The sequence below is a fragment of the Argopecten irradians genome, chromosome 4, assembly GCF_041381155.1.
Source record: "Argopecten irradians isolate NY chromosome 4, Ai_NY, whole genome shotgun sequence".
NCBI classification, from domain to species: Eukaryota; Metazoa; Mollusca; class Bivalvia; order Pectinida; family Pectinidae; genus Argopecten; species Argopecten irradians.
Genome location: NC_091137.1, coordinates 4,920,140 through 4,944,848, shown reverse-complemented (window position 1 = coordinate 4,944,848; position 24,709 = coordinate 4,920,140). Strand labels below are relative to the sequence as shown.

Below are 24,709 nucleotides of genomic sequence, written 5' to 3'. Positions count from 1 at the left end.
TCCCTGTCCACTTGACAGACCCATGTAATCTTTCACTCGGGATGAGATATCCCTGTACACTTGACAGACCCATGTAATCTTTCACTCGGGATGAAATATCCCTGTCCACTTGACAGACCCATGTAATCTTTCACTCGGGATGAGATATCCCTGTCCACTTGACAGACTCATGTAATCTTTCACTCGGGATGAGATATCCCTGTCCACTTGACAGACTCATGTAATCTTTCACTCGGGATGAGATATCCCTGTCCACTTGACAGACCCATGTAATCTTTCACTCGGGATGAGATATCCCTGTCCACTTGACAGACCCATGTAATCTTTCACTCGGGATGAGATATCCCTGTCCACTTGACAGACTCATGTAATCTTTCACTCGGGATGAGATATCCCTGTCCACTTGACAGACCCATGTAATCTTTCACTCGGGATGAGATATCCCTGTCCACTTGACAGACCCATGTAATCTTTCACTCGGGATGAGATATCCCTGTCCACTTGACAGACCCATGTAATCTTTCACTCGGGATGAAATATCCCTGTCCACTTGACAGACCCATGTAATCTTTCACTCGGGATGAGATATCCCTGTCCACTTGACAGACTCATGTAATATTATATTAATCCACACAATAATGACGTAAAATAAATGATTCTAAAAGATAGTTTTTATCGTTTTTTTATTTTCTATCAAAGAATAAGTATCCATCATTCAAAATAAAGAAAGAACTTGTTTTTTCGCAATTAAGTTACAGATTAACTCATTTATTGCCGAGATGGCATCATTAAGACTTAGATTAAGCACATCTTAAATGTTGTACGAACTGTATTTTTTGATTTTTAGCTCACCTGGCCCGAAGGGCCGGTGAGCTTATGTCATGGCGCGGCGTCCGTCGTCCGTCGTCCGTCGTCCGTCCGTCCGTCGTCCGTCCGTCCGTCCGTCTGTCCGTCAACATTTCCTTTAAATCGCTACTAGTCATAGAGTTCTGCATGGATTGTAACCAAATTTTGCCACAAACATCCTTGGGGGAAGGGGAACAGAACTTGTATAAATTTTGGCTCTGACACCCCGGGGGCAGGAGGGGCGGGGCCCAATAGGGGAAATAAAGGTAAATCCTTTAAATCGCTACTTGTCATAGAGTTCTGAATGGAATGTAACAAAATTTGGCCACAAACATCCTTGGGGGAAGGGGAACAGAACTTGTATAAATTTTGGCTCTGACCCCCCGGGGGTAGGAGGGGCGGGGCCCAATAGGGGAAATAGAGGTAAATCCTTTAAATCGCTACTAGTCATAGAGTTCTACAGGGATTGTTACTAAATTTTGCCACAAACATCCTTGGGGGAAGGGGAACAGAACTTGTATAAATTTTGGCTCTGACCCCCCGGGGGCAGGAGGGGCGGGGCCCAAGAGGGGAAATAGAGGTAAATCCTTTAAATCGCTACTTGTCATAGAGTTCTACATGGATTGTAACCAAATTTGGCCACAAACATCCTTGAGGGAAGGGGAACAGAACTTGTATAAATTTTGGCTCTGGCCCCCCGGGGGCAGGAGGGGCGGGGCCCAATAGGGGAAATAGAGGTAAATCCTTTAATTCGCTACTAGTCATAGAGTTCTGCATGGAATGTAACCAAATTTGGCCAGAAATATCCTTGGGAGAATAAGAACTGAGTTTGTATAAATATTTTGGCTCTGGTCCCCGGGGCAGGAGGGGCGGGGCCCAATAGGGGAATTATAGGTAAATTCTATAAATTGCTACTTAATTGTCCTAGAGTTTTGTATGGATTGTAACTAAATTTGGCCACAAACATCCTTCAGGGTAGGAGAACAGAACTTGTATAAATTTTGGCTCTGACCCTCAGGGGGCAGGAGGGGCGGGGCCCAATAGGGGAAATAGAGGTAAATTCTATCAATCGCTACTTCTCATAGAGTTCTGCATGGATTGTAACCAAATTTGGCCAGAAACATCCTTTGTGGAAGGGGAACAGAACTTGTATAAATTTTGGCTCTGACCCCCAGGGGGCAGGAGGGGTGGGGCCCAATAGGGGATTTAGAGGTTAATATTAAAATTCCTTCAGAAAAGAAACAATGAACCTGTATTCAGAAAATTATTTGGCATTACAAACCAGGTGAGCGATACAGGCCCTCTGGGCCTCTTGTTTTGATAGGCACCTTGACTATATTCGTTACTACTTTACACATAGACAGAAATTGTCTTGAGGGTATTTTGTTAATTCAGGGTACAAATTGTGGACACACCCCAGAGTGAAATGAAATGACTACGAGCAATGTTTCATATTTTCTAAAAACTGGTCATTCTTCGTAAAAATCATCATTTCAAACAAAATTCTCCATTAAAAATCTAAAAGAATTGACTCAGGTATACAGTATACGATCTACTCAATTGAAAAATGAATAAAAAAATATATTATATTTAAAGATGCTCCACCGCCGACAGCATAAACGATACTCACCATTTGAACAGTAATTGGTGTTTAACTGTTTATATATATGTCTAATTAACACAAAACATAATATCAGTACAAACTCTTGCTTTTGATGCATGCGCAATCAGAACTTCATTAAACATAGGATATAGTGCCATGATTTTTTTTTGAAATGCAATAAATTGTTTTTTTTTTAAATATATATTTTTAATTTGAAGTAAAATTAGAAGCTCTAACTTTTCAATGGTGGTAATGGTGAAAAGTAAGTAGCTTTTGTAACAGAAAAAAATACGAAATCGTCTGCTCCTGTTTTTGATAGTGAAAAAATACCAGCGGTGGAGCATCTTTAACAAAGGGTGACCTATTTTGGCATGTTTGTGCAGGTAGTTATAATAAAAATGAATGCTAACAATTCAGGCCCTCTGGGCCTTTTATTAATCACAAAAGCGAAAAGTAGTGTCATTATAAAAGGACAATTAGTAGTTATTTCGATATGGACATTTTTAAGAAAATTGGGCAGTTTGCAAAGGAGTGTTAACATTAGTTTGAACACCACCTTTCGAGTGGTCTCGGAAATTTATAGAATATTCTTTTAACTAAATTCTTCAGCTGGACTAATGTTGTTGGCGAAAAGATAAAATAAACCAGGTTTAAAAATATAAACAATTTATTATTGTTTGCATATTATATATATTATTCTTGTATGACAATAATAATAACACTGTTTTTCAGATACAACCAACGGTCCGTCTTCGCTCACATGGCTTTACTGTGTATTCAGTCTTATCGGAGACGGACATGGTATCTCTTTCCTATAGAGGAAAACTTCCACCTGAAGCTTTGTTCAATAAAAGACGAACAGAGTGCCAAAGCATCAGCCGGGATTCATCCCGCTTACATCACCTGAGTCCAGGGTTTTAGAAATATATAACATTGATAAATATAATCTTTATATATGCACTTTGATTAAGTGAAGCCAATGAAGGCACTTTTCATGTCAACAACAGACAATCTCTTTCCAAGCATGAGGAACGTCAAAAGCTCCGTCAAAATGTATCCGAAGCAAGTCTTCATTCTCTACACAAGACATTAGCTGTGTGTGTAAGGTTTTGCCTTTCGCACAATACAAGGACATCTTTTACATATTAAAGAAATTTGATCTTAGCTTTCAAAATTTTGATTTTGCTCGAAACAATACAATTTCTTTGAAATTAAATCAATTTACCAAACATCTCGGGCATAAAACGTCACAATTTAAAAAAAAGAAATGAACACCAATCTTTATCAAAAATAGTCAAGTAATATCATTATTTTAAAGTGAACAGTCGGGCAAGGATGGCTAAAGTCGGTAAAAATGGTGTGAATGTATCCAGTATAATTTCTTATGAAATGGAAAAATAAAATCTCTCGTCAAAATCTGTCTGCGTACGAAGAAATTAATTTAAAGTATGGAAATTCTAAAACGTCCTCCCGGCTCACTATGTCCGTGGTTACATTTCCCCGCAGCCTCGCTTTCAATTCTTTCAACTTTTCTTTACTTTAATGGTCAGAACTGGGAAACTAAGCAGAACTTGGCCGTCGTATTAATATGCGAGAACTTTTGGAAGGCTAATGAACGCATTTAGACTGGTTTTCTTTGCCCGACTATTCACTTTAAAAATACATTAAAAAATTAGCTTTAAATAAACACTATGATATTGCAAATTATCGAAGAAGTAAGTGTCCAGAACATTATACAAGTTAACACTATACATATTTACATCATTATCACGTTACACATTGGTAGATACACGTTTTCCACCTATACATATTAGATAATTATATATACACACATTTATTTTCGAAACATCCAGGCGAGTACGCTGGAGTGTGTAAAGATGAATATATCACAAATGAATACAACACGGTTTTTGTTTTCAACATTAACTTTAAACGGATGACCTAGGAGGATATTCTCCTCTATTTTTGATCTAGCAGTCACTGCACTGTGAACAAAGATGGATGGATCCCGCTTAGAATTTTGGAAGACATATAAAATTTCACTGGCATTGATCCAAACTAATGTTTAGGTAAATAGTAGACGTTTGTTTGTGATTATAAAACATAAAGTGTTTACACGAAACCAGTATCAACACAATCAACTGTTGGCATGAATTGTATAAAATGTGTACACAATTTTAAATAGGAAAACATATTAGTTCCATCACCAAGGTATATGGATTCTATGGGCATAAGGAAACACAACGTAATTACAAGATATTGAAGTGATAAAAAATAAACTTTCATTTTCACATTTAAAATTTGATTGAAATATAAACATAACTGAGAACATGTTCTACATCGAACTACCGGAAATTTCCTAGCCATGTCCCGCCTCTGTATGACCGGCACCGTAATAAGGCAGAAAATGTTTCCTTTCTTAACATGACAATTGTATAGACCGGCTTTGGGATATAAGCACCATATGGGGCGATGTTTCCATAAAGAGTCATGTTATTCAATAACTATTTACACACACACACACACATATATATATATATATCTTTATGTAATGAACAGATGCCACACACATTCATCATTCATTGCCAGTCACCTCTTCAAGTGTTCCAATCAACACTATCCTCAAACCATCATTAGATATATATAAATAAATTTATCCCTTAATTAAAACGTCATTTTACACTTGATAAGTAACAAACTTTGTACAATCCTTATGTCATCTATTTGGTTGTGTTATTCGCTCTATGATAACAAGATCACGGAAAGAAAACAAAGAGTTGCGTATGCGTATATAATTTATGAATATATCATTCTAATATGTAAATCGCATGACCAAAGATCATCCTTTCATCCAATATTTCCGTGGTTATACTCGGAATAAAATTGTAGTATTTTCTAAGGTGTAGTTGGAGTAAATTTAGCACTATTCTGTATCTAAACTACCGAGATCTGTTTACTAGGAGCTACTGATAAAACATCAAATAATATAAAAAATAAATAAGTTTTTACTCTCAAATATCCTTTTCCCTTCTTACCTAGTATGAGAAGCTAGGTATGGAGGTATTTCGTGTGTCGGTATGGATATCGGTTTGGGATTATGTGCTGATTGTCCATAAAGATAGGAATGATAGATTACATATCACACCCATTTGATTAACGGATTATTTTGATTTTGGTTTGTTGATTTTAGAGTTTGTTTGATAAATTGCATGGTTTCCTCTACGCTCACACTAGAAATATTGCACAATTCATATTGGCACATACCGAAAGAGGGAATTATGCTTTGACCGTGATAAATCTTCAAATCTTATCACATTTTAGCAATAATAAACCTTATGGCAATGAACTTGTGCACATTGTGAATTTTAAAACTACTTTATAATGTTGTTCGTGATATATTTCTATTCTTATCAAAGGTTCCTGATGCCATATTTTCATTATTATGAAGGTATATTGCATCTTGCTCCACTCGAAAGTCTATAAGGTACTTCTCTCCTGTCACGATAATGTCATCTTGTGAAGTCAAAAGATACACATCTTTTGTATCTGTTGGTGCGATTTTCTCCATTTTGATATTTGTAAAGCGGAAAGACGATGTAATAATCTTCGTGATGCCAATTATATTCCAAAAGTCATTTCCAATGGCCAGTACAGGTAAATAAAATAGAATGTCCTTCCTTCACATTATTTCTGAAACAAAATACATTATAATCTTATATACATTTAGAAACTTCGTGATATATATTTGGAAGATGCAAAGATGAAATATTAAATAAAAAATTCCAAATTATGGAAATTAGAGAGATTTTGTTTTTATTTTTTGTCACTTTTTAAAATACATTGTACCCATATAGTTTAAATAAAAAATAGTTTTTTCTATTGTGCATGTAATACACTTTTGGTTTATAATACCACAACAATTAACCATAACAATGATACAGTATATTTAAGGATCATAATGAAGTAATTGACAAAAAAATGGAAGGACATTCTTCAAAGATGCTTAAAAATGTCCGAGTTGCCTTTCGACTCCATGGACCCAAAATATTGAGATAAATATTCAATCTGAATGTCTCAATAACTGTAAAAAATTAAAATGAATGTAACAGATCGAGTCATTCCTAACAACTACAATTACACGTGCATTATCCATGCAATTACACGCGTTACTTATATCTTATATAACTATATGTATTTTATATCTCTCATATCCCTAACCATTTAACGATGCCATGATATTTACCAACATCAATATTGTGTACTATGGCATTATTTTTATCATCATGACAACTATATCTGGTATATGATTAACTATGGAACTATTATCAGCATCGTCGCCCAACCCATTTACATATACAATTTATCAATGTATTATTTGTGTTAGAGGTTTGCTATTTCCAAACAAACTTACATCGAAAACGGGATTTGCCCTTGGTGTTGTTGTTGGCCTTTTAATCTTGTACTGAAAATGTGGAAAGAAACAAACTTTTAAATATTTGATTCCTTATCATTATGCATCCAGTGAAAATCAAAACATACATTGATTCAATTTCTAACGCTTTTCACATGTTCCTTTCGGATACTACAAAGGAGTAAAATGTTTTTGTTTTCAATACATAGATAAACTACTCTGTGTATACGTGTGTTATCCGTACTGTGTTGGTTATCATCTGATATGAATTGTTATGATTTGTGGGTTACCTGTTCTTTTGGATCGACGTAATTGTACATGAAGTCCCAGGAGAAGTTTGACATGGCACCGTTATCATACACTGAAAGGATCAAACGTATCATTTATAAACAATAATGTGTATATGTTGCCATTACACAATGCTAATGATCATCCACTCTTTTAGGCTGTTTTACCGTACCGTGGAGCACGGATCAATATCCATTTTCCAAAAACCTATATGACTTACGTATTTTCCTTGGGTTGTATAAGGTTTGATCTTAATACTGTTGTATTTTCCCAGGAAAGTATAAAGTTTGAATTTTACTCTAATTCCATGTTTATGAACACGAACGTAAGTTATTAAAAGATATGCCTCGTTCTCGACCTTCAAACCTTATTGAAAACTAGAAAAATAATAGAAAAAATATACCAAAGTTACTTAAGCATATAAACGCAAAATTAATAAGTAATATAAACCAAGATGATTACTTAAAATGAACTAAGTCTGCGGAAATAAAAGTTGAGCTCATATTGTATACATGCCTACATTTAATGATATAATTGACATATATTGTTTAAGTTTTGGAGATTGAAATTGTTATTATCCTTACAATTCAATCTACTATAGATAATCTTAACAAAATTTCAATTTTATGTTGATACTTTTTGAAAGTACGCCGTTATATGTGCCATTCGAAGCAATGTTACAAATGGTGATGTCAGAATTGCCTTTTTGGCTGATAACGTAAATATTTCGGTACAATGAAAATGCACATTACAAGAAAAATTGAATTATGCATATGTGTACTTTGTGTTACAGGGGTTCATATTACTTTGATCATTTGTGTTTAATGCTTTGTTACGATAAAATCTGTTTACAATTAAAATTTTCCAAGCCTTGGATGTTTGCCAGAGTATTTACAACCCAGGGAGGAATTCATAAATGGTAACATATAGATTTCCCCAAGGATTTAGATTTCGTTCCCAAAACAACCAGATATACTAAGGAATGGTTATTTGTCTGTCACATGCAAAGACATGGACGATATACTAGTCTCATAAGAAGCATATTCAGTGTAATATTATCAATGATCCGTCGACCCCACGTGAAATTGATGCCGTTAACGATCTGTTATACAACAAAGCTTATGGTTAACTTGATCATAAAGCGGCTCAACTTACTGTAGTAATCTTTGCCATTAGTATCAAACTCGCCACGTCGACGTCTCCTTCGACTGTCGTCTGTGCTTGACGAGTCGACAGATTCTCCATCGCCCCAGCCGGCTGGCGAGTAGTATGCCGGACGTCCCCAGCTACCGAACTTAGGAATCACACCACTGCCCATGAAACCGGCTTCCTCTCGTGTCCTATTATAAGTATCACAAATAAAGTTACTAAAAGGTCTAAGAATGAAATGAAAAAAAAAAATCTGAAAATGTTTGCTTCAGAAACCAATAAGGATATTATCATATTCTGACGTAACAGTGATTAATGATTTATTGTGTTACCTGTCGAGTTCTAACGCCTGTTTCTGGCCCCTGTATTTCCTACAGTAGATACACATAATCACGGTCACCACAATAGCGAGGAATAGCAAGGGAATTCCAACTCCAAGACCCACAATTAGATTAAAGCCTACTGTAAACCAAAAAAGGTAACACATTCATTGTAACATTTCTAACATCTGTGCCTTCAACAGTTTATTACGGTTTCATTACAATAATGAACGAGCATAAATACATCATATAACTACAAGAGCCTTAACTGCATTACTTGTTCAGTGTGAATAACCTTTACATTTTTATTAAACATACTTGTTAGGCTTGAACGAACATGTTGACGATGCTGTTAGAAAACCGTATATACAAATGCATGAACTACACCTAGGCAGATATCGTGTCTTGGTTACGAAAATACTTTACACTGGAGATTTCAAATCAATTAAATGGTAAGACAAATAAAACCTTAATACATATAACAAATATGCTTACCTGCATTTTCAGTTGGCCTGGAGAAAAAGAAGAAAAACAATACATTATAAGAAATTTAATATGTGGATGAAACTACATACATTAGAGCCACATCCTGTTTACGCCGTTTCCAAGGAAATTAGTAGTTATTCTGCTAGGTGTGCTACATCTTTGGATGGAATACCCTGATGATGACAGAGCTTTCGTGAACTTTATTTTGGCCGTCTCCTGAGAGATGTGTCTACCAAATTCGACATTAATATTTGTATGTCTAATATATGTAATACCGGTCACTCGTCCTTAGCACAAGAATTACATTACATATTCTGTTTACGCAAACTCGAACTGCTAAATATCAGTGTAGTTACGTTACGTGTAATATTGTCTTATCCTTAACGTGATATGTGGAAATGCAGTTTTAATCAAGCTCAAATCATAAAAACTGGTTTCAAGGTGATATTTTCATACATTATACTTACACACACTGAGCATTGCCGTCTATAATGAGACATTCGTACAGACTTTCTGGACAATCTCCAATGTTCCTCACAATAACACATCTGTCAGTAGTGGGAGTGAGAATGGTTGCTGAAAGTATACCAACTACGTTAAAATCCAAAAATGAAAAATAAAAGTAATAATAGACAGCTGAAAGTATACCAACTACGTTAAAATCCAGAAATGAAAATAAAAGTAATAATAGACAGATTTCACAGGCACAAGTGTTTTAAGGAAGATTTCAAAATTAGCTTTGGTATGATTTATTTGTTTGTTTGGTTTTCACGTCCAATGAACAGTTATGTTTAGAAAAGACCAGCCAGGTTTACTCGGTGGAGACATAACCCAATGGGAAACCACCATAATGTGTAAAACAATAACTGCTAATATCAGGACGGACTAATAGCGAGAGAGCGGGAAGAAGACAAATAAAATATTTAAAACAAAACAAGGTAATTAAGAGAGTTAACGGAAGGCAGTCGTTCTTGTACATAGTATAGTTTTGTAGCTAAGAACACTTTCATAAAGATCTATTTGTTCATGCTTATAATTAATATTAATTAAACAAATTGTTATCAGATGCAATCTTAATATGGAATAGATGCTCTATACAACTATACTTGTAACAGATTCCTATTTACGTTTCCCTGTTTATCATTTCTAATTTTTTTCTATCTCGTCTTTGCAGAAGACAAAGTGATCGGTCCTTGAAATCAATTGTTGATTGCTATGTCTGTCCGAATGCGAACATCTAATCGATGTCTGACACTACTCTAACAGCATGCCATGACGTCACAGTTTGAAAAAAAATACCTACACGAACAGACAACAAAAAGATTATTGAAGTACTTACTTGGTCCCCCGTCTCGTGAAATATTTGCACGAGTTGCAGGGACAGCTGCACCCGGCATCTGTACGAGAGTGTTTCCATCTGCAACATCTGCTGCAGCATTGGTCACCCCAGCGACGGCTGCCCCGGTGTTGTCCGTTCTAACCACGTGATTGACGATAGTACTACCTCGGCTGAATTCAACGACATGGGAATCAAACAACATACACACTATTATATATAACAGTTCAAAACGGAAAGAGGTGGAGACATGACCAGGTTTTCAAATATCCGTAATATTTATATACGTATACTTGATATTTATCACAGTATAAAAAACTATAAGTAAATAAATGCATACATGCATAAATTACACGGATGAACTGGAACATACTCTGATACACAAAGTACAGCCAGGTACACAAAATTAAATAGATTACAAGAATATAGCACATATAATGTTATGTACATGTAGGTATAATAATCTGATATCGTTAACGCAAAGTTCATCAAACGGTATACCTACCGAATAGAAGCAACTACAACGGATATGAAGCCAGGGATTCCACCATATATGCTCTGGAGCTGAAAATTCAGATAATACCTCATATTCTCATATTCAGTATTTTATGAACCACTTATGGGCATATCAGACTTATCTTAAGAATGATAGGATTATGCTAGGTTTACACTATGTTCCCGGCGGCCACGGCAGCCCCGTTTCAGGCCACCGTGGACAAAACGTGGTGACCGCGGGACAACGTGAGACAACGCAGAAGGACGTGATAGACAAACGTGAGCGGTCGTGATTACCGTGGATACCGTGCCAGATTTTTAAACTGTCAAAAAATTTGCCACGGCAGTCACGGTACAGATGGTGAACGCCACAGGACGTAATAAAACGGGATTGACTTAACAAAACGTAACAGTGCGTTCGAGGCCGTAACAACACTTTCAGACGGTCCGTGCCACCGGGCAGCAAGCACGTTCCACGGAATCTCACGGTGATTTCAAGTTTTGTGACGTTCTGTTGCATTTTTTTCCACGTTTTATCACGGTACGTTTTATCACGGTTGATGCAGATTGGCTGCACGTTTTGTGCCGGTTTGTTCAGGTTTTTCAAGGTTTTGACGGCAAGCCAAGGTGGATGATAGCCGTTTCGATGCGTTCTGTCAAGGCACATCACGGCTTGTAGCGGTTGAAAGCCCGACGTGATACGGCGTGTTACGTCATATTACGGCCTTACGTTGTAAGCAATACGTGATGGGGTATCATTGTCTAGCCTGGTACATATTTGATACTTCTTGGAATTATTTGTATTAATAAATAGAAATAACCGTTATCAAACACATTTAAACCATCAAATCATACCAAAGCTATTATTGGAAAAGGCAGATTAAGTGAGAACCATAACAGAAAAAAAATATTTGCGTAGAAACACTTGGCTATAATAATTATATATTTATACCAATATAGTTAAGACTTTCTTTTCTCTTAACATATTTTGTAATTAAAACCTGTTTGAAATGACATTTTGGGCAATAATTATTGTTTCATTTGCTCCAAAAAAGCCCGGCATCAGACTTTCATCCCTAGTAAGCCGTGTCGGACCATCGGAGCTTGATCAAAACGTGTAAAACGTAGCAGACCTCATCAGATCGTAACAGGCCGAGAGAGAACGTAGTGGTTTCCTTGATAGACCGTGCTAAAGTCGTAGTGTACCTTTAACCTCCGGGAACAGCACTTTCCCCTATATCCACGGTACACCACGTAATTCGTAAAACACCGTGGCAAAACTTCACAAGACCTAACTCAACTTGAATACAGAGACAAAAATAGCCAAAATTCCACGGCGCACCACGTTTCGGGCAAACGGGACTAACGTGGTCGCCGGGAACATAGTGTAAACCTAGCATAACAACAGATAAAATCATTTTATTGATTTTTTTTCGAAAAATGTAAAACACAAATTCTAATTTTATAGAAATATTTTTTTTTTTCAAATTCACAACTTTAATTAATTCAAATGCAGATATTTTCTCACTTTCTCCTTTTATAGTTGTGACGTCGGTAGTAATTAATTAACAATTAAAGGATTGTTAGATTGCATTTATTGGAGATATAAATGCAATCTAGGTGGCAGATAAATAGAATAGCGCCCGTTAGGGCCCTATGAATATTTATCTGCCACACAGATTGCGTTTATATCTCCAATAAATGTAATCTAACAATCCTTTAATTGTTATATTTACATTTTACTTTCTAGTTCAAAGTAAAACATAATTTAGATGCGATTGAACATTTGAATTTCCCGCTTCAGCCATTTAACCTCAACAGCCAAGTTCAATGTGATAAAAAAATAGTCCCTATAAAAATTGAAAAGATAACAAAATCCAATGTTTTTTAATGGCTTTTAAGTTTACTTTCAATTATCCAGATTTTTTTTTGAAAATATTTTTTCATAAGTTTCATTACCAAAATGGTTCATTCAATTATGATGTTAATTTTCCCCGCGGACTAACATGGTGTCAGTAAACAAGACTCACATTCATTTATGTAGATATTACTACACCAAGTCTAGGCTGCATTTATTGGCTCATAATGCAGATCACGATTATCATTAGAGTAATGGGAGTCGCAGTGGCAAATGTAAATATATTTATTTAATGACAGTTAAACTGAGTATTGTCGTAAATCCCGAGAGTTGAGTCAATCCCCGTGTTCTCTGATTACAACATAAGTTTAACAACATCAGTGGGCATTAAGGATGTAGTCCTCTGAGAAGTCAAAATTTTCTTGTATTAAACTTTTTTTCTCATATTGATTTTTGGAAAAAGGAGTTCATACGATAAAAGAAAATGGAATAAAAAACATATGTCCGTGTGCTCGTTTTTGAGCTATTGCCACTCAAAGATACCTAGTTGCCAAAATATTGGATTTTATGGGAATTTTGCCGTTTTGACCGTATAAGATAGAGATTAAAGTCATAATTTCCTAATGAGGTGTTTGATATGTATGGATGTTTGTAGAATTCATTTTCTAGTAGTCTTCTTTTAAAATATACCAGTTTTGGTTAATAAGGCAAATAGTTTTTCTCAGAATACGACATATTCTACCCCTACCCCTTAATTTTGAGCTACAAAATGCACCATTTCCAGCCATTTTTGCCAAATTTAACCCCTTATAGAAAAAGTTCCAGTATTAAACTTTTGTTAATATTTTGTATATGAATAGGGAAAGGGTTGTTCTTTCTATATCAGGAAGAAAAATAAGGGGTCCGTGTGCTTACTTTTTTGCCCCATTTGAATTTTTGTTATTTTTCAGTATATTAAAGTAAAAAATAAAAGTTCCAAAATCACCATTAAATGTAAAACTAAAGTCACAAAACAGTATCATTTCATATACTAATGCTCAATATTTTAATTACAACGAACTTAGTAACGATTTGCAGCAAAAATTGGCTCAATACAGCTGAAACTGCTTGCGCAGTGATGATTTAAGTAAAAACAATTTCAGCCAAAAATGGTAAAACTGTGGCTCTACCTGAAGCGAAAAAAGACGCAATTTCAAAATGGCCGCAAAATGGGCCATTTCTTAAAATCCCCGTATAAGAAAATCTACTAAAAATAAAAATGTATTTTTTTGACAAAACTTGCAACTGGCAACTTGCTACAGATACTGATAAATTATATTTGAAAATATCATAACTTCTTTGATCTATGTTGAAACGAGACTTCAACGGGACTGAAACCTCAGAAGAATACATCCTTAAGGTGGACAACACAAAACAGTCAGAAAGGTGGACCACACAAAACAGTCAGAAAGGTGGACCACACAAAACAGTCAGATGATACACTGGCGTCATCGAAACAAAATCCAAAAGTCATATGGAGTTTGATTTCCATTTTTGATTGTGAACGAAGATATACTCACAGATGCTGTCACATTGACCATCAGATCGATATACCCCTGCTGCCCTGGGTTCGAAAGGTCAATTGTATCAGATACGTTGTAATCCAGTACAAAAACCACAAAAATAGCGGTTACATTCGCAGCTGAAACAATAACAATAAATGTATGTAAAAAAAAAACTAGCACGTCTGTGTGTTTTGTAATTGACATCCCTTCACAGAAACCAAACAACAATGTTCAAACCGAATACGGTTACAATTGAACGACAACTATTACGGAAACCGTATTATTTACCATCAATATTATCCCACAACTCATCGATGATGAGTGACAACAACATTACGATTAATGTTCAATACATTCAAGTAGCATACATTGCGAATTAATTTTAAGGAGAACACCTACAGCGATTTTTACGAAAACCCAAAACAATGCACTATTACTCACTGACACTCAATCATCGTACAGTATCCGACATTACCGAACCATAAGTAATGTGGTATATTCTTATCTACAGTGTTACTTTGTTGACTGGACATGTTAGTTATGTTGCTAAGGTAAAAAACAAATTGAAAACCAGCTATTTACTACCATGTGTTGACTTAGATAAGTAATACTGTATCATTTACTATGATTTATTGTGGTAATTATCCGGTCAACAGGTAAGTGTGACAGATATATACATATATATGTCGCTATAACAGTCATTTCAGGTATCACTTACATGGTGCAGGGGTAGTCGTTGGTTCTGAAATAACAAATAATTGTATTGTTAATAATTACATATGCATTTGTAGATGTTATTAATGCAAGAGACAACTGATCACAACAAACTTTTAAAAGCCACTTTATATTAAATATTATCCAAGTATATGATCAACTACAATAAGGCGAGTCGAAGCCCGTAGCGGGACGTTCCACTGATATAGCTACATGTATCTGAGCGATATTTAATTCCCAATATTGAACCGTTATGCTACTTAAAGATGATAACACACAAACAATATTGCTGTACACAATGACTAAAGTTTATGAACAAAATATCATATAGAACATGGGGATAATTGACTTCTGGGAACCAAACAAAACACATAGTGATAGTTTATTCTACACATATTGCGGACATCTTATAAGAACCTTGAATTTTATAATCATGATTTCACTGTAAGCGTAATAGATATACACCTGTTTTACTTTATATTACTGTACCTACCTAGACATGTTCCCGAGGACAGTTCGCCATACAGACAATCACATCTGTAGGAGCCATCCGTGTCCACACATCGTTGTAGTCCTGTACAATTGTTCAGTGAAGCCTCCAAACACTCATTGATATTGTTATCACATATGGTATCGTTCCATCCAGTTTTACACGAACAAACACCTGTAACCCTGTCACAACTATCGGTGTTGTTAACAACACAGTCACAGTTGGAGGAGCAGTTGGATCCGTATTCAAACGCGGGACATTCTGTGGATAACATAAGATGTATCACATGTTATTCTATGTTATAGTTGAGTTTGTACTAACACAAAACTGACACACTTTAAGCAGTATGTGACTATCCAAAATCATAGACGCTGCATCAGAAAGTGACTTTGACGTTTGATATGCATGTCAGACATGACAGACGCTGCATATCAGAATGTGACTTTGGCGTTTGGTATGCATGTCAGACATGACAGACGCTGCAAATCAGAAAGTGACTTTGACGTTTGGTATGCATGTCAGACATGACAGACGCTGCATATCAGAAAGTGACTTTGACGTTTGGTATGCATATCAAACATGACAGACGCTGCATATCAGAAAGTGACTTTGACGTTTGATATGCATATCAGACATGACAGCTGGCAATCACTCGGCAAAGCCTCTGGTTGAGATATCCCTGTCTCACCCGAAGAGGGTGAACAATTCTATTAGTCTTTTATCGGGGAAGGTAAAAGACAGCTGACATTTACACGCGGAGACTACTGTTTAGGACATCATTATTCTTGTCTATTGTTTTCTTTGCAATATGGTAGAAAAAAAAAATTGGTCAAGTGAACTGTGATATCTCAACTTTCATAAAAGATTTTGGTAGATATTCTTTACCTTGACAGTTATAATTGTCTGTTGTATAGTACCCAGCGTTACAGGCACAGACGAAAGAGCCGTCAGTATTTTGACAGGTGGACGTGCTTGAAGAACAATTGTGTTGTACCGGGGTACTTGTACACTCATTTACATCAGTGGCACACGTCACGCCTGTCCATCCAGTGGTACACGTGCATGAACCCGTCACGCTGTCACATGACACCGTGTTGGCCTGGTCACATGCACAGCTTGAGGAGCAGTTCGTGCCGTATGTGAAAGCAGGGCATGCTATAAATATGGAATAAAACAAGCCATTTGATATAGTTAAGTAAAAGCCAAAACATGCAAGCATATTACAAACTTTCCAAAGCATTATACATTCTTGCAAACAGCAATTGAAGCCGTTATTAATTGTACCAATTAAGAAAATCTCGCGAAAAACTACCCAACGCCAATTGATAACGAAAGAAATTTCGTTAAACTTTAAGAGTAGATCGTTCTGTACAATATCATACGAATGAGGTTGAATCGTAGCTAACGTTAACGGACAATGATAAATGTTTATGACGTACAATTTTAGTTGCTTAAAACAAAGCTGAAATCCTTGTCAATTACTGTAGCAATTGTCCACACATACAATGGCTATTATCATCTACAATATAATATAAAACCTGCGTCGTAACCAGATATACAAAGGAATACACTATACTATTAGGGCACTTTCGGCTATACTAAAAGTAGTCTTCTATTCATGTTTTTAGGACGAGTGTAAACTACCTTAGATTAGTGAAAATAGCAGGTTGAAATTGCAAGATTTACAAAAGACAAACTGCGGCACATTTCCGAACTCATCACCAGGGATAATACTGATATCTACCTTGACAGTTATAATTGTCAGTTGTATAGTACCCCGCGTTACAGGCACAGACGAAAGAGCCGTCAGTATTTTGACAGGTGGACGTGCTTGAAGAACAATTGTGTTGTACTGGGGTACTTGTACACTCATTTACATCAGTGGCACACGTCACGCCTGTCCATCCAGTGGTACACGTGCATGAACCCGTCACGCTGTCACATGACACCGTGTTGGCCTGGTCACATGCACAGCTTGAGGAGCAGTTCGTGCCGTATGTGAAAGCAGAGCATGCTACATATAGAAAAAAAAAATAGACAATACTGGATGTATAAGCGGTAGTGAGATTAACGCGGAATTAAAAGCGAATAAGCAACACTAATGAAAAGCAATGGAAATTAAATTTGCAAGCAAATTAATGTAAATGGTATACTTAGAAAAATATTCGATAGTTAATAAAAATGTTAGTCAGGTGAGAAAACAAACAGGTACTTATTATGTTTTAGAAAGAGAAAAATAATTATGCGAAGAATTTAAAGGCCCACTACCTTTCCGGAGCATAAAGTTTTCTTAAAAACATAAATAACATAAGAAAATACATATCGATGGCCAAATATCAGGTTACAACACCAAAGATATGCAAGATTTCCTGCGTAATATATGATAACTGTGGAGAGTCACTTCGCTGTTTTGCCGTCTGGCGCAGTAATAGTCACCTACCGAGTGGTATTTAGGACGACGGCGGGAAACATAATACGACCCGCGTTATGAAAATTAACGTTTTATTTGTTTTAATTCAATTGTTCAGAAGATGATGATAATTGTAGTATTAACGGTAAGTTAATAAATTTAGCGATTCAACAAAATTATCGATCTCGTTTTACATTCACATTTTAAAAATTAAAAGCCATTTCAGAAAGGTATTGGGCCTTTAATACTGAGCTGAAAAGAAGTAATGATGCAAACGCTAAAAATCTAACATATTATGACGTTTATTGTATTCTATCGAAAAAGAAGGAGAGCTATTGAAATGAATAGGTTTACCTTGACAGTTATAATTGTCAGTTGTATAGTACCCCGCGTTACAGGCACAGATGAAAGAGCCGTCAGTATTTTGACAGGTGGACGTGCTTGAAGAACAATTGTGTTGTACTGGTGTACTTGTACACTCATTTACATCAGTGGCACACGTCACGCCTGTCCATCCAGTGGTACACGTGCATGAACCCGTCACGCTGTCACATGACACCGTGTTGGCCTGGTCACATGCACAGTTGGAACAGTTCGTGCCGTATGTGAAAGCAGGGCATGCTATATTTAGAAAGCATAAGCAATAGTTAATATAAAAGCGATAATGAGATAAATGTAGAATTATAAGCGAATAAGAAGCACTTTAATAGTGATAAAGCAATGAACATTAAATTGGCATGTAAAATAATGAGGAATTGTTTGTGATGCATTTGAAACAAAGTGACAAGTCATAAAATGGAAACAAAAATGAAGTAAGAAACAAAATGATTAAAAAATATATAAATTTCAATCAGTAAAGAATCTGAGACATGTCAAAAAATGTTATGTTTAGGATAGCAGAAATTTATAAATAAACTAACTCTTGTTCATATGCGATTTACTTGACGAATTTCACTATCAAAGTTTGGTAATTCTGTTAAAAATATAGGTAATTCCTAAAGTTAGATGTAAAGGTTATTCTGTAAAAATGTATAGGCCATTCCTAAAGTAACATGGAAAGGTAATTCTGTAGACATTTCCAGGTCATTCATAAAGCAATTCTGTAAACATTTGTAGGTCATTCCTAAAGTTACATGGAAAGGTAATTCTGTAGACATTTGTAGGTCATTCCTAAAGTTACATGGAAAGGTAATTCTGTAGACATTTGTAGGTCATTCATAAAGTTACATGGAAAGGTAATTCTGTAGACATTTATAGGTCATTCCTAAAGTTACATGGAAAGGTAATTCTGTAAACATTTATAGGTCATTCCTAACGTTACATGGAAAGGTAATTCTGTAGACATTTGTAGGTCATTCCTAAAGTAACATTGAAAGGTAATTCTGTAAACATGTATAGGTCATTCCTAAAGTAACATGGAAAGGTAATTCTGTAAACATTTGTAGGTCATTCCTAAAGTAACATTGAAAGGTAATTCTGTAAACATTTGTAGGTCATTCCTAAAGTAACATTGAAAGGTAATTCTGTAAACATGTATAGGTCATTCCTAAAGTAACATGGAAAGGTAATTCTGTAAACATTTGTAGGTCATTCCTAAAGTAACATGGAAAGGTAATTCTGTAAACATTTATAGGTCATTCCTAAAGTAACATGGAAAGGTAATTCTGTAAACATGTATAGGTCATTCCTAAAGTAACATGGAAAGGTAACTCTGTAAACATTTGTAGGTCATTCCTAAAGTAACATTGAAAGGTAATTCTGTAAACATTTGTAGGTCATTCCTAAAGTAACATGGAAAGGTAATTCTGTAAACATTTGTAGGTCATTCCTAAAGTAACATTGAAAGGTAATTCTGTAAACATGTATAGGTCATTCCTAAAGTAACATGGAAAGGTAATTCTGTAAACATTTGTAGGTCATTCCTAAAGTAACATGGAAAGGTAATTCTGTAAACATTTGTAGGTCATTCCTAAAGTTACATGGAAAGGTAATTCTGTAAACATTTGTAGGTCATTCCTAAAGTAACATGGAAAGGTAACTCATTTCCGCGAACTTGTTTCGGCAATCACGCTTCAGTAGTCACAAGAGAAAGCTGGTTTAGATTATGCTTCATGGAATTAGTTTAAGGCAAAAAAGAAAACCCACAAGCAGGTAATATTCAGCAAGCATTATTTTTGCACGCAAATAACAAATAGATATAAGATGGTGGTAAAGCAAATAGAATTTTAGACTAAGCTACCTCTATATAAACCTCGATCTGTTGGACACAAACACTATTCCTACCTGTACATGTAATGCCATCCCCAAAGTATCCGGCTTTGCACTCGCATGTGAACAACCCGTCAGTGTTGATACAGTCTGCTTGTGCTGCACAGTTATGAGGAGTGGTAGTACTTATACACTCGTTTACATCGACTGTACAGTCCGTTCCATTCCAGCCGGTGGTACAGTTACATACTCCAGTCATCCCGTCACAGTCATACGAGTTAGTTTGGTTACAGGAGCAGACCTCAGAACACTGGTCGCCATAGTTAAAACCAGTACAAGCTATACAAAATGAGACGAGACATGTGCAATAAGAATCCAAAAGAATCAAATCGTCAGTAAGTAATTATTGTGAATTGTTCATTTTGCAATTGTTTATAGCTTTGTATTTAATGGCAAAGTTAAAATCGATTGGCTCCTTAGTCCTTTTGTGTGCTTACGTAATGTGGGTTTATATCTGGGTAAGCAAAGAGCGATTTTTGTAAAATGTACCTAAATAGCTTACAATAATTGTTATGGAGTATTCAATGACATCATACCTGTACATGTCAATCCATCACCGTAATAACCAGTTTTACAAGAACATGTATAGTTGCCATCAGTGTTTAGGCAGTCCGCCTCGGCTATACAGGGATAGGTATCGTTATAACACTCGTTAATATCAGTGTTACAGTCAGTGCCGTTCCAGCCAGTCTGGCAGTTACATTCACCATTTACAGCATCACAGTCTACTGAATTCGTTTGATTACAGCTACAGTTACTTGCACAGCCGATACCGAACAGGAATGGACCACATGCTACAAAGTATAACGGCATGTAATTAGGCACTTTGATTGCTGAAATGTATTTCGTAGCAAGTCACCATTCAAGACTTTCAACATGAAAAATCAAAATTAATAGAAACAATAACAACGCAAACGACGTTTTTTGATAACAATATTGAAAAAGAAACTTTTCAACATTTTCATGGAACAATGGGATGGGTCTCACCTGTACAAGTTTGTCCATCGCCAGAGTAGCCTATCTGACATACACAATCGAAACTGCCAATCGTGTTGACACAGTCTGCAGTAGCTATACAGTTGTCCTCTCCACGTTCACATTCATGTTTATCTAAAATATCAAATTATCAAAATAATGATTTTCTACAAATTCTTCAACTTACACTATATCCGACATCTTTCATCATCGTAAGCATTATCATTAATTTACTCTGGGCAGAAAGATCGATGTGTGTTTTAAAGGGAATAAAAGGATAAAGAAAGGCTTTTCACTTAAACACAGATATTACAGGATTGTTTTAAAGAAGTTTCTTACTGGGGGATTTCACAAGCAATTTATTTATCTTAAATCTATTTTCATTATGCAATCGAAAAAAACAATTCGTTTTTGCATAATTTCCAATGGAACCAAGATTAATGAAATAGCATAGACAGTTGTTGCTGTAGCACCACTAGGTTATGCTGTCCTCACTTCAGATTTACCTATACATGTGCCGTTAGAATCTTTATAGTATCCACTTTTGCAGACACAAGCATATGATCCCGGAGTGTTAGTGCAGTTTGAATTGGGGCCACAAACTGTTGGGTCCACCTGACATTCATTGACATCTGTTCCGCAGTCATTCCCATTCCAACCTGGATCACACATACATGTGCCATTCACGTGGTTGCAGGACGGGGCGTTGGACCACTCACAAGGACAATCCTGCTGACAGTTTAATCCAAATTTGCGCGCAGGACACACTGTAAGATAAAGTCAATACTTATGTATAAAAATACACTAAAATAAACAACATTTTTATTATAAACGCGCTCATCTACCTATTGTTAGACCTACAAAACTAATATAGTCCTTATTTCATATGCACAAGTTGATTAAAAGCTGCTTGTGAGTTTGAGATAGTAGTCCGTCTTTTAAAAATTCATCCTTATGTTAATATTTTTATCAAGACAACCTTCATTTACAACAGATTACGCAACCTATACAGTAGTGATGTATTTACTTACCATTACAAGTCATTGTTGTTGAGTCCATTACATATCCAACCTTGCAATTGCACACATAACTTCCATTTGTGTCTTGACATTGTGAGAACACAGGACAGATTGAAGAGTTGGCACATTCGTTAATGTTTGTGCCACAGTCACCTCCTTCCCAGCCACTGTTACACATACACGAACCATTCACCTTATTGCAACTCATGGTATTGTCATTGTCTGTTATGCAGGAACATGGCTGTTCACAGTTGAAACCATATTTGCCCTCGATACATTCTGAAAAAATACCAAAATTACTTTTAAAATATATGCGTTTCTTTAATTTAGCTATTTTAAGAATGGGAAAAGGTTGTTGCTTCATTCTGTTGTTACTGTTATACTATTACTGTTCTTTACTCTTAGTCGAAAAAAGACAAAACGTACTATAAGAAGCGGTAAGAACATTCAAAACATCTAAATTGAAATTTACCTGTACAAGATACCATGTCGACGTCAAGTTTGAATCCAATATTGCAGGAGCAGTTGTAACCGGGTGTTTCGTCAGTACATATCTGTTCACAAGGCTTAAGAGTTTCGCATTCGTTTATATCTGAAAACAATAGCAATATCTATATTTCGAACATTCACCTAATTATTATTAGTATTGCTATATTAATGTTCATGACCTGTATATATGCAACATTACAAAGAAATCATTTGAAAATTAGTTCATAGTGATACATAGAAGAAAAATCAGTGGCGGTAACGAACATACGGACCCATTGGTTTGATTTAAACAGTAGTGGGTTTAACTTACTAAATAAAAACCTGTATGAAGAGCTAGACTTACTTGTGCAGTTAAATCCATCTTGTAGGTCGTATCCACTTTCGCAGGAACAAGTATCAGTAAGATTAACCACAGCACAAATCTGAGTGCATGTTGCATTTGCAGTACAATTTTCTCTGGCTGTGAATTAAATCAAGCAACAAATTATTGCGTAATAACGGCGGAAAAAACGGAAGATACATAATCTGAGTAAATGTTATGGACATAAAGCTCTGATTATACGCGAAGACGCAAATATCTGTATTTATCTTTATCACATAAGCATATTCAAATTATCTTTATCACATAGCTGCCCGTCTAGCCGTGTCATACGGCCATGTTATAAATATAGTAAAACACATGTGTAATAACACTATTATGACGTCATATTTATATTTGACGTCATTATCTATATATGACGTCGTATGATTGTCTCCGTAGACGGAAACGCCACATCCGAGCTGGACTTCTTCTGCTTTATATAGCGACGTAATATAAAGTTTCACTTGTAATTTTGTTAATAAAAACTATGAGATAAATAAAATCACTCGTGACTACAGTATGTAATATGAAATTTATCAAACTCGTAAAATAATTTGATATGTCACTCGCCTAAAGTTTTGTGACATATCAAATTATTGAGCTCGTTTGATAAATTTTATATTACATAGCCACTCATGTAAGATCCTCTATGTATAACATAAAACATATTCACTTTAAATCGTATAATTCAATCTACTATAGGTTTCTAAAAATCGAAATGCATTAAGGGGATCATGTTTATATGGAGTCATGACACCGCTCTATCATCTAATCAGAAACGACAATTTCTTATTGGTAGTTAGGATTGAATTTATGATGGTACCGTAGTATCCTAGCAACTGAATGTGGATTACTATCATTAGGCAATATTTCAAATAAAGCATTTAATACCATATAATTGGCATGTAATTAGTTAGACTTTAAGATTGATTATACTTACGAAGACAACTTTGTCGATCCTCCATATCAATTATGAAACCGTCCTCACAACTACAGATATAACTTCCGATAGTATTTAGGCATGTTTGATCGCAGTTGTTCTGTTCTGTCGTACATTCATTGATGTCTAAAAAGATTTTAGTGTGAAATATGGTTCTCAATAGTTCTACTGCGACTTATTGTAATAGTATCATTATGTAATGCAGACAAGCCAAGTTCATGTCGAACAGGATGTTTTCTTTGCTTTCTATAAATCCACATTCATTTGTAAATAATAAGTGTGCCTATTATTTCAAAATGACCTAAGTCCGCGCATTACAAGACGTTTTACTTATTACTTGTTTAATAATTAATTTAAATTTAAATGGCTAATTCTATTTGTAATACTACTCTAAAGATAAATGGAGAGAAATTTACAGAAAACGTTTGAATACCTTCACAAGACTTTCCATTGGCCTGTAGTATGAACCCGGGGTTACAACTACAGACGTAGCTTCCTGGAGTATTGTCGCATAACATGCTACAACTGGAGCTACCGACGCTACACTCATTGATATCTAAAAATAAATAATGATATCGTTTATGGATAATGCTAAACAATTCATAGTTAAAAACATTTCAAGTAAAATATTCGCATTTTGTCATTGTGAATATTATTCCTTTGAAAAATGTTTATCAAGGTCTGTTAAATTTGACATATTCCTCAAC

The 24,709-nt window shown here is 35.5% G+C and overlaps 1 protein-coding gene across 1 annotated transcript in view; it reads right to left on the bottom strand.

The window, feature by feature from the left end:
• Nucleotides 1-3,098: 3,098 nt before the first annotated feature.
• The window catches only part of LOC138322056 (mucin-4-like), a gene marked incomplete at its 5' end in the record, with an annotated part of 74,352 nt that continues 52,741 nt past the window's right edge, over nt 3,099-24,709 (bottom strand). Inside the window, 24 exons of the mRNA XM_069266111.1 lie at nt 3,099-6,139; nt 6,861-6,911; nt 7,151-7,221; nt 8,304-8,488; nt 8,630-8,759; nt 9,113-9,129; nt 9,571-9,679; nt 10,443-10,612; nt 10,945-11,003; nt 14,352-14,473; nt 15,055-15,078; nt 15,544-15,801; nt 16,426-16,695; nt 17,285-17,554; nt 18,305-18,571; nt 20,234-20,497; nt 20,755-21,012; nt 21,206-21,328; nt 21,700-21,960; nt 22,225-22,491; nt 22,685-22,804; nt 23,045-23,161; nt 24,003-24,128; nt 24,436-24,558. Coding sequence (XP_069122212.1) covers nt 6,134-6,139; nt 6,861-6,911; nt 7,151-7,221; nt 8,304-8,488; nt 8,630-8,759; nt 9,113-9,129; nt 9,571-9,679; nt 10,443-10,612; nt 10,945-11,003; nt 14,352-14,473; nt 15,055-15,078; nt 15,544-15,801; nt 16,426-16,695; nt 17,285-17,554; nt 18,305-18,571; nt 20,234-20,497; nt 20,755-21,012; nt 21,206-21,328; nt 21,700-21,960; nt 22,225-22,491; nt 22,685-22,804; nt 23,045-23,161; nt 24,003-24,128; nt 24,436-24,558 — 3,668 coding nt within the window. The remainder of the gene's footprint in view (nt 6,140-6,860; nt 6,912-7,150; nt 7,222-8,303; nt 8,489-8,629; nt 8,760-9,112; nt 9,130-9,570; nt 9,680-10,442; nt 10,613-10,944; nt 11,004-14,351; nt 14,474-15,054; nt 15,079-15,543; nt 15,802-16,425; nt 16,696-17,284; nt 17,555-18,304; nt 18,572-20,233; nt 20,498-20,754; nt 21,013-21,205; nt 21,329-21,699; nt 21,961-22,224; nt 22,492-22,684; nt 22,805-23,044; nt 23,162-24,002; nt 24,129-24,435; nt 24,559-24,709) is intronic.